The sequence below is a fragment of the Myotis brandtii genome, unplaced genomic scaffold, assembly GCF_000412655.1.
Source record: "Myotis brandtii unplaced genomic scaffold, ASM41265v1 scaffold383, whole genome shotgun sequence".
In the NCBI taxonomy this organism is placed as follows: domain Eukaryota; kingdom Metazoa; phylum Chordata; class Mammalia; order Chiroptera; family Vespertilionidae; genus Myotis; species Myotis brandtii.
The window spans coordinates 2,284,216-2,294,949 of record NW_005364711.1 but is presented as its reverse complement, the minus strand read 5'-3'; the positions used below and the strand labels follow the sequence as shown (position 1 = coordinate 2,294,949).

At 42.3% G+C, this 10,734-nt stretch overlaps 1 protein-coding gene across 4 annotated transcripts in view; it reads left to right on the top strand.

The window, feature by feature from the left end:
* The first annotated feature begins 6 nt into the window (after positions 1 to 6).
* Positions 7 to 10,734, top strand: part of TOM1L1 (target of myb1 like 1 membrane trafficking protein) — a 40,621-nt gene continuing 29,893 nt past the window's right edge. The window contains exons 1-4 of one of the 4 annotated variants that reach the window (XM_005872556.2): positions 7 to 156; positions 2,639 to 2,723; positions 5,270 to 5,348; positions 10,278 to 10,427. In XM_005872556.2, coding sequence (XP_005872618.1) covers positions 99 to 156; positions 2,639 to 2,723; positions 5,270 to 5,348; positions 10,278 to 10,427 — 372 coding nt within the window. In that variant the 5' untranslated portion in view covers positions 7 to 98. Of the gene's footprint in view, positions 157 to 2,481; positions 2,724 to 5,269; positions 5,349 to 10,277; positions 10,428 to 10,734 lie in introns of those variants that run through there. The other 3 variants (XR_001363348.1, XM_014544839.1, XM_014544840.1) reach the window with 3 other exon arrangements.

Here is a 10,734-nt window from a genome sequence, read left to right as displayed (position 1 = left end):
GGAAGCGATCAGGCGGAGAGGAGGAGCCAGGGACACCGAGCGGGTGGAGCCCGAGAACGGGGAGGCGTCTTTCCTGGGCCCCGCTCGGTCGGGCTACCATGGCGTTTGGAAAGAGCCACCGGGATCCGTTTGCGACCTCCGTGGGCCACCTTATAGGTAAAGGGGCGCGGGGGCAGACGCCCGGGGAAGGCTGTGGGGGCCGGGGGACCCTTCCCGTTTGACTCCCTTCTAGGCCGGCGGAGGACAGAGTTGGTCCAAGTTGGAGGAAATCCTTCCCCACCCCCTGCAATTTCCTGGGGCACTCGCATCCCACCCGTCCCCTTGGAGGCATTTCTGTATGGCCGACTCTTTCTAGGACCCCCTCCTCCGAAATCTGCCCCCACCCCCACCCCCGTGCACGCCTTCTGCGGAGTAGACTGAACAGGTGAGCCCCGCGTGGGCTCCAGGTGTGGAGTGTCTGGGCCTCTCCAAGGATAGGACTTAAACTTCTCTGCCAGGGTTAGTCCTAAAGGGCGTTCTGGCGAAGGCACAGTATTGTTCTGACCGTTTTGCAGAGGAAGACGGAGGAGAGGGGTCAAGGAGGTGAAGTGATGTAACCTCCCTGAGAGGCAGGTCTCTTCAAACCTGTTCTCCCTGGCGCCAAGCCCTGACAACCTGAGTTCCTTTTCCCAGAAAACAAAGAGATTGCAAATGCTCAGACCTGGAGTGCAGGAAGTGGGGAGCCCTGGAGCCATCTGGAGGCACCAGGGACCAGCAGGTATCTGCCTAGCTCATGTCCCCTGTGGCTGTATCCGAATACTGTCCGCAGGAGCCAGTGACACTGTTCTACCAGCCCCAGCTCCCTTCTCCCTCCTCTCCCTGATGCCTCCTTTGGGAAGCAGGTGTGGCATCGGTGCATATGATGCCAAGCAAAACATGACGCTCTCAGGAACTTAGTGAGGTGAGGAGGCTCGGATCTGGGGAGTTTGGGCTGCAGCTTCATTAGCTGCTGTGTGACATGGAACACACCCCTTAACCGGATCTTTAGTTCCCACGGATCTTTAGTTCCCACGTCTTTACAAAGGAGGAAATGATTTCTAAATTGTTGCTGGCTATATACCCCTATTGGATAGGAAATAAACTCTGAGCAGAAATGGATTCAGAGCAGAAGTGGATTCAGATTGCATCTTCACAAACCTGTTATTTTAATGATGCAAATGTTTACCGACTGCTTGGACCTGCTTGGCAAAGGCAAGACCTGGTCTCAACCCTCAGGGAATGCACACTTTTGTAGGGAAGATGGACACAGTTTTGTAGTAACTGTAATGTAGGTACCTTTACAAATACAAGAAAAATGTAAAACACCCAAAACGTAGGAAAAGGGAGAAATTAACTCTGCCATGGCTTTTGAAGGGTGAATAGGAGTTTTCCAGGAAGTTTGGAGATAGAGCATGGAATGAGGAGCAAGGAGTCCGGCAGAAGCAATGATGATAGCATGTGCGTAGACAAGGCAAGATTGGTCAGGTTTGTCCACTGAATGCCAAACTCAAGGAGTTCTTTTCCCCAAGAAGCAGCTTCCCCAGCCAAACCTGTATGCTTCTTTCTCTCTGTTATCCTTTTCAATTTTCTCTTCATTCCCCCTGCGACCTGGTATTTTCATGCTGACGGATTCTCTCCTTTCTTGTAGGAAAGATGTTAAGCTCTGGGGTTGAGTTTTCCCATTACCCTTCCCAGACAGCATTTTGTATTGGTAAGGAGGATGTCTGGAGAGGGAAAAATACCTGAATGTTTAAGTAGGCCTGGCACAACTTTGGTTAGTACAAGTACTAGGGGTGACCTTGCTCTACTGCTAAAGGACACAGACAATTTTAATCGTTCTGATCTCTTTTTCTTTTTTGAAAATATGTTTTCTTGATTTCAGAGAGGAAGGGAGAGGAAGAGAGAGATAGAAACAATAACCATGAGAGAGAATCACTGATTGGCTGTCTCCTGCACCCCCCCGCCCCCCATTGGGGTTGGAGCCTGCAACCTGGGCATGTGCCCCAACCAAGAATGGAACTGTCACCTCCTGGTTTATAGGGCGACGCTCAACCACTGAGCCACTGATCTCTTTTTCTTGCCAGCTCCTCCTCCAGGTGAATGAATGATTTTAAGAAACAAAAAGTGGCATCAGACAACTTTGATTTGAACACTAGTTGTACCGGCTGGGTAGCCTTGTGTACTTTTCTTAACGTCTCTGAACTTCAGCTTCATCCTCTCTAACAGCGGGTTAAATGGAGTTACATAAGCTAAAATACTTAGCTCTATGCACTTCTCCTTCTGGGTGGCTGCTAGGGAGTTTTCAGAGGTGTCCTCCGAAAAGCAGGCAGGCAGATGGAGATTTCGCCGTCCTGGCCTTGCCTGGCAGCCAGGCGTTGTGCCTGCAGCCTGTATTAATAGGTCACTCATTACTGTTGCCACAGCAGCACTCTGAACTTGAGTTCTGATTGATTCCTGAATTACTGGGAATTGCTCAGAAAAAGAAAAAAATCTCTTTGCCCTTTGGCAATGTAACCTTAATGGTACTTGCTAACAAACCCCAGGCAGATGATTTCAGGAAGACCAGCCATTTTTTATTCTGTTGTAGCTCAGAGTCAACACAACAGTGTTTTCTTTGCAGAAAAGGCTACGTTTGCGGGCGTGCAGACTGAAGACTGGGGCCAGTTCTTGCACATTTGTGACATAATCAACACCGCCAGCGATGGGTGAGTACAGAGTGTGGCTCTTGCCTCTGCCTCTGCCTCTGACAAGAGGCATCAGAGCGACAGTGTGTTTTCTCTTGCAAACTCTTTTGCTTTTCTTGTTGAAAGAGTGTTTTCAACCCCCCACCCCCCTTAGGGGGTGCCCACTGCCTTTTGATGACACGTCAGGTTGAAATATTAGGAGAGCTGCTTGTTTCAACATGTGCAGTGTCTGAGGATCCATGATCATTTTTCTCCTCTTCACCCTTTCCTTAATAGTTTCGAATTTTGGTTCAAATTCCTTGTTCTTTAAGAAAAATAATTATTTTTTAAAAACAGAGAGATTGTTTTCTTCTTTAGGAATTGCTCCTGCTCTGATTACTGATATTTTATGTTACTATAACTGAAAAATGTTATCGAGAAGCTAACGGCCTCCTGGGGTGACCTGTCCCCGGGCAGTTGTCATTATTGTAACCAGGAAATAATCTAGCAGTCTTTTCTTCCTCTCCCTGTCACAAGATGGATTTTTTTTCTCCGAAGGCCAACTTGCCATATTCATGCTGTGTTTTCAAATGACGTACTATCTTTTGTTACACTTTGGAACGTGAGAGAATTGAAGTTTTGAAAAAATTAAGAAGGCCAGCTATTTTGTGAATTTAGCCTGAATTACAGATTGCTATGAGAGATGAAATTTGTTCATTTTACTGTGTATATTAAAGTGAGAAGTGACAGCAAAAGCGATTTAGTGTAATGTATGTTGAAGAAAGCATTACACTAAATTATTGACCGTATCAGTAGAAAGTGCTTATTGTTAATAAAGTGTTTATGGTGCTTTCGTTGCAATCTTGTTTTCCATATTTGGTTCCTCTGCGAACCCTTTATTGATAATACTGATTTCTTCATTGATGATACAAAAAGGGAATCTCAAAGTCAAAAATTTTTCCCCTTTTAAAATAGTATCTCTGCCCTAGCCGGTTTGGCTCAGTGGAGTGAGGGCCTGTGGACCAAAGGGTCCCAGGTTAGACTCTGGTCAAGGGCACATACTTCTGTTGCAGGCTCCTCCCTGGCCCCGGCCCTGGTCAGGACTCATGCAGGAGGCAACCAATCATTGTGTTTCTCTCACATCAATGTTTCTCTCTGTCTTTCCCTCACTCTTCCACTCTCCCTAAAATCAATGGAAAAATATCCTTGGGCGAGGATTAAATAAATAAATAAATAAATAAAATAGTATCTTTATTCTTTTAAACTTCTCTAAGATTTAATTCTAGATTTTATATGGGATTTTTTAGAAATATAGAAAAATCTATATAATAATTTTATAATAGTGACAATTTTATAATAGTGACAATTCCATGTAAGCATATGTAATATTATGTCATTATTATCATATAATAGAATTCTATCCATGCAAACATAACAAATTCGAAGGTAATATGTAAAAACGACTTGTATTTATTTCTGTTTTATTGAGATATAATTGACATATAGCACTGTGTAAGCTTACGGGTTCAGACTTGCCTTACCTATTTTGATGCAAAATGATTACCACAGTAAGTTTAGTTGACATCCCTCACCTCATATGGTTCTAAAATAATTTTTTTCCTTCTGATGGGAACGTTTACAGTCTACTCTCAGCAACTGTCAAATGTACCATACAGCACTGCTAACTGTAGATAAAGTCACTATGTTGTAGATTACACCCCCAGGGTTTCTTTATCTTCTCACTGGAAGTTTGTACCTTTGGACCATCTCAAAGTAAATTTTGACTCTCTATTTAATACGATACAGTTCTTCCTTTTGTATCATAATTGTAGCCTATCAGAAGCTGACCTAGTGAGTGGTAAAGCTTCCTTCATTCCCTGCCTACAGGATGCTCAGGAAATACTACTAGTTTTAATCAAAATGGGAAACCGTCATTGTTTGGAAATTACATTTTCTGTATACTTGTTCTACATTGATAGAGGGAACTGAGCATGAATATATTTCATATGTAGCGCTTTCTAAGTAATACTCCTATGTAAAAAATTTTTTTTGTTTGTGTGACTGGTGAATTTAATTTTAAATAACCATTTTTCAAAAACACATTTACACGAGTGGTGCATGAATCTCAGAGAAAATTTATAAAATGCAGAGAAACATAAAATAAAACTCACAAATGATTCCACCGCCCAAATAAAACTATAGTTAACGTTTTAGAGTATTGATTCATAATCCACTTCTTTTTTTTTCTTAATTATTATTCCATTTAATAAGACATTTTGAAAAGCCAGAGAGTATTTCTTAATAGGGATTACCACAAGTTATCTATGCAATCCCACACTACTGGATATTTAAGTGTCCAGTTTTTATTGTAAACAGTGCTATAGGAAATTTTTTATTAGATTCTCGCAAGGGGGTAGGTTAGATGTATGAAGAAACAGGTGTGAGGAGTGCTGCCAGGCTCACACCTCAGAGCCAAGGCCTCCGTCTTCCCTGTAGCCATCCCTCCTTTTACAGTACACATTGCTTTGCAGAGACTCCTGGTTTTCGGCAATGCCTAATTGATGATTACATTGTATTTGCTGCTGTAGGCCAAAGGATGCCGTAAAAGCGTTGAAGAAAAGGATTTCCAAAAACTACAATCATAAAGAAATCGAACTTACTTTGTCGGTAAGTACTTTCATGTTATCATTAAGACTCTAGGATTTCCCAAGCTATAGTCACATTTTGATTCTGGGTTAAAATATATATATATTATTAATTTGCTGTGATTTGCTAATTAATAGGTTAACAAAAAGTTATTTATAATTTGAATTAAAACTGATTATTGAGAATTGCAGAATCAAGAGAGTTTAGTTGATTGTAATAGCATTTAATTTTGTGGAAAAAGTGTTCCTGGAAAGTCAATTTTTCTGGTCAGGAGATGGGAACTGGTGGTTAAACTTACAGGTACTGGGCTGATCAAAAGTGTGTGTATATGTTACCCAGGGTGGGAATTAAAGTCTTGGGAAAATGCTCCCCCGTTAGCTTTGTGTTGCACTTGAACACCTTTGTGGCATTCCAAGGTGCTGGCAGTTCGTTAAGGTTCAGCCAAGTTCTGCTGCTTGTTACAGTGGGGAGACAGTTCTTTGTTGATGTAAGTAATTCTCCCGTGCACCGTATTGTCTGTGGATTGAGTATGCACACTTACGTGACCTGTTACCATTTCCCCCCCATCCTTGGCCATATGACCTCTTCAGTCACTTCGGTGAGTTGCCCTTTTTCCTTCGGGATGTTTGCAAGCCTTGCCTGCTGCCTGAGAGTGAGCTGTGTGGCTTTCTGATTTCTTCTGCATGCCTTTGGACCTCAGCCCAGCCCAGGCCACGCATGGTTGTGGCACTAATCAGCCAGCATCACACTGCTCTTAAGAGGCTTTGGGGGTGATCAGAGGGCCATGGGGCAGAGGTAGTATAGTTCCCGTTTCCTGGTTTCATGGCAAAGAAAACATCTCATGTTTTGCTTACCTGGAGAGTAGCTGAATGAGAAAAGTCTTAATGATGCTTTCACTAAAGAAATTCTTCGGTTAGGAGCTAATATCGTTTTTCTTTTTTCTTTAATTCTCACCTGAGGACATGCTCAGAGAGAGGAAAGGGGAGGGAGGGAAGGAGAGAGAGGTGAGAGAAACATTGATTGGTTGCCTCCCATATGCTCCCCAACTGGGGATCAAATTCACAACCCAGGTATATGCCCTGACAGGAATCAAACCAGCAACCTTTCAGTGCATGGGACAACGCTCAGTCAACTGAGCCACTCGGGCTGGGCTGGGACTGAATGTAGTTTTAGAGACATTTTCGTCTTTCTCCATTCTTTGCTTTTTTTACTTTTCCCTTGTCCTTTACCCATAGCAGCCACCTCAGGGAGGTCACAGAATGGAGGGAACTCTGGAGGAGGGAGGCACTTCAGTAGAAATAGCTGTACAATGGGTCGATGATGGAAATAAGCCTTTGCCTGATACCTGATTGATGCTCTGGACAACCCTGTGACATGGGTGTACTATTAACTCCATTTCACGGATGAAGAAACTGAGACCAGTGAGATTAAGTGATCCCCCCCCCCAAGATTTAAGTAGCATGTCCTCAGAGTCTAAATTCCATGCCCATGCCCATACCATCTTGTTTCTCAGGACAAATCGTGCCCCTTGAATGAATGGGCTACTATATATTTTTTTTTCATTTCCTCAAATGTTTTATATTTTTCAATATTTTGTATTGGTTCCAGGTGTATGTACAGCTTAGTAGACAGTCACATACTTTACAATGTTCCCCCCCTATATTTCCAGTACCCCACTGGGTCCCGCATAGTGATTACAATATTATTGACTGTATTCCCTATGCTGTACTTTACATGCCCATGACTATTTTATTTCATTCATGTTTTCAAGTCCTTCATGCAGGACTATCTATCATGTATCACTTACTGATGTTGACTTAATGGTTTCGTGCCCACCCCCAATACCACCTCTCCTAGTAGTCAAGAACACTCAAGGGCTAACAGAAGGGACTGTAGAATTCGGGGAGAAACACATGTAGTTTTGGAATGAAGTGGATCTTGAATAGCTCCAGGCCACCAAAGATTAGGAAACTTGAGTGAGGAAGATGAGGTCAGAAGATGAATTTATGCCACTTTCTATATTTCAGCATGTGGTTATTTCACCTTCTGACAAAAGTTTATCCTCTGTAATGAGCCGATCTCTTCTCTATTGTACCCAGCCTACTTGACATGTCTATGGTTGTTTCTTATCTCCAGCTCCATATCTCTCTCCATCGTGGTTCCTTCCTTCCGAGGATGAACCAGGACCCTTCCCTGAGGAAGCTGAGTTATTCCACAGTGTTGTTTCTTCTTACCCTTTGGACCCTCCATTTCGCTTTGGGCTCCCCTTTCTTCCCTTCAGGTTGTCTGAGCTCTCAAGCCTTACTCCCTGTTCCCTCTTGGGTAACTGTACTTCCTCCATCTCATGAATTCCACACCAGTACCTGAGAACAAACGAATCTAAAACCTGTGCCAAAATAAGGGCGAGAGTCACAGATTGGGGGGCAGGACAGCCCCTCATTGTGAAGGTCCGAGTTCACTAGGGTACCTGCTTCTTGCATTTCCTTTACATTAGCCTTTGTCGCTTGATAGCTTCTTGCAGATTCCCCCAAGAGGGCCCAATCACCTCACCTCAGACTACTCACTGCATTGCAGAGGTGTGTTGAAGGCCTCAGGACTGACTTTGATATTGTTAAGCCAGACTTGATTGTGACAGGAATTAGTCACTGAAGGCAGCATCTAATGTGCATCAAAGGCAATTTGATGTTTACCAATAAACTCTTTAAAAATGAATCCCCATACATGACATTTCCATTTTATTACTATGAAGTGAAGAGAGAGTGTCAATGTCAATTATGAATGTTCCTGATACCATCCAACATTTGGGTTCTCCATGGATTTCTGAGCCTTGATTAGGTCTTCCCTGGGATATGACAAGACTGTGATTTCCTACCATCAGTTGGTGGAGCGGTTTTGTCAAGAAGCCAGTTGTTCTGTTTTTAAGGAAGCATTTTGTTACCAGGCTTTATAACACTTAGGCTAGCCTTTTCTCCGATGAGTCAATAAGTCTCAGCAAGATGCTATTGTTGTCAAATGGAAAGTGGTTGGACAGATTCCTAGGAGACAATTAATTCATAGGCCTTTGTGGAGCACACCCTGGGTGGAGAGCTATGGGGGCTTCAGGGTAAGTGTCAAATGTGTTTATTCCTCCAGGAGTTTGTTGTAGAGTGAGCTCAGCCCCTAGGGTGGCCAGGCCTCGGGGTGGTCTTCTTCAGCTCTGGATGGCCCCAAAGCCTGGTTTTCTGTGCTTGGATTAGTCACTGTGAGAACTAAAACTACCAAGTAGCTTTTTTTTTCTTCAAGCTTCTGGGAAAAGAATACTTCTTTCAGCTAACCAGCACATTCTCTCCTGATGGAAAATTACGCATGGAAGCAGGGGTTCAAAATAGTTACCATTTAAACAAACAAAATAGAAACAGACTCATGGACACAGAGAACAGACTGACAGCTGTCAGGAAGATTGGGAGGCTGGGTGAAATAGGTGATAGGATTAAGAAAAACAAAAACAAAAACAAAACACAGCATAGACTCAGGCATTAGGCTTCATGGTGAGTACCAGAAAGGAAGGTGGGGTGGGGGCAGGTAGAAGAGGGTAAGATGGGGATAAATGGTCATGGAAGGAGACTGGAGTTTGGGTGGTGAATACACAATATAATATATAGATGAAGTATTAGAGAAGATGGTAATGGAAGGAGACTAGAGTTTGGGTGGTGAATACACAATACAATATATAGATGAAGTATTAAAGAAGTGTATTCTTGAAACCTATATAATTTTATTAACCAATGTCACTCCAAAAAATTCAACACAATTATTTAAAAAATAGTTACCATTTATTAAGGTCCTACTATGTGTCCTGACTCCCTAAAAAGTCTGTCCTCTAAGCCAGCGATTTTTCAACTGGTGTGCCACAAGCATTTTTAAAACATGCTATACCTGACTGTTCAGCGGGGCCACTGACCTCTTTCCCCTTAGATTGTCAAAAAAAAAAAAATGACAACAGCCAACACAATAATAGCCATCTAGTATGAATGCCCTGTCTTGAACCATAAGTATATAAGTCATATAATAAAGTTGCATCTTATTGGTCATGCCTCATAATAAGCTTACATCTGATTGGCTAATTCTTGGTACCAGAAATCCTTAGATACAACTATAGTCACCTGATTCTTTTAAAAGTCACTTTGGAGCCAAAACCGGTTTGGCTCAGTGGATAGAGTGTCAGCCTGCGGACTGAAAGGTCCCAGGTTCGATTCCGGTCAAGGGCATGTACCTTGGTTGCGGGCACATCCCCAGTGGGAGATGTGCAGGAGGCAGCTGATCGATGTTTCTCTCTCATCGATGTTTCTAACTCTCTATCTCTCTCCCTTCCTCTCTGTAAAAAATCAATAAAATATATTTAAAAAATAAATAAATAAATAAATAAATAGGGTTAGAAATTTCAAAACCGAAAAATATACTTTATTGATTTTTTACAGAGAGGAAGGGAGAGGGATAGAGAGTAGAGAGAAACATCAATCAGCCGCCTCCTGCACACCCCCTACTGGGGATGTGCCCACAACCCAGGTACATGCCCTTGACCAGAATCAAACCCGGGACCCTTGAGTCCGCAGGCCGACGCTCTATCCACTGAGCCAAACCAGTTACGGCGCTACTATTATTTTTTGTAAATCAATGAAAATTATACCTATTTTTGTCAGATTGGCAAAAAAACATATTTTTTTTGGTATTCCACAGAATTTTGATAGTTTATGTGTGCTATTAGATGAAAAAAGATTGAAAATTGCTGCTCTAAGCATACTTTGTCACATTCCCTGGAACCTAACATTTTGCCATATGTTTTAGTAGACACTAAATTCTGTTTGTTAATGAGAATGCTGGTAGAAATTGTTACTTAGCAATTTTCACCTCATATTTAGGAAGTGGTTTTACCAAAGAAATTTACCATTTAACTTTTTTCTTCTAATTTAGCTTATTGACATGTGCATGCAGAACTGTGGTCCAAGTTTCCAATCTCTGATTGTGAAGAAGGAGTTTGTTAAAGATAGTCTAGTTAAGCTGCTGCAACCCAGATACACCTTGCCACTAAACATTCAGAATAGAATTTTGAATTTCATTAAGGTAAGTCTATTGTATACCTGATGGGATGGAACACTTCTACAATTAGAGATTTCATTACATACCAATTGGTTTCGTCGTCCTTCACAAACCTCTGATGGAGCCAGACAGCATTTTACTGTTTGATTTTCTGTGTAATGGTAATTTTTTGGTATTGGATGGTGCTTTTTTATCCAAGAGAATTTGTAGTCATTTTCCTGCTTTCTCTCTGGTTTCTATTTTCTCCATGTCAGGTAGGAAAGAGAGTGATGTGTACATTCATTTTGCAGATATGAAAACTATGTCTGGAGAAGATAACTGATTGCTTACA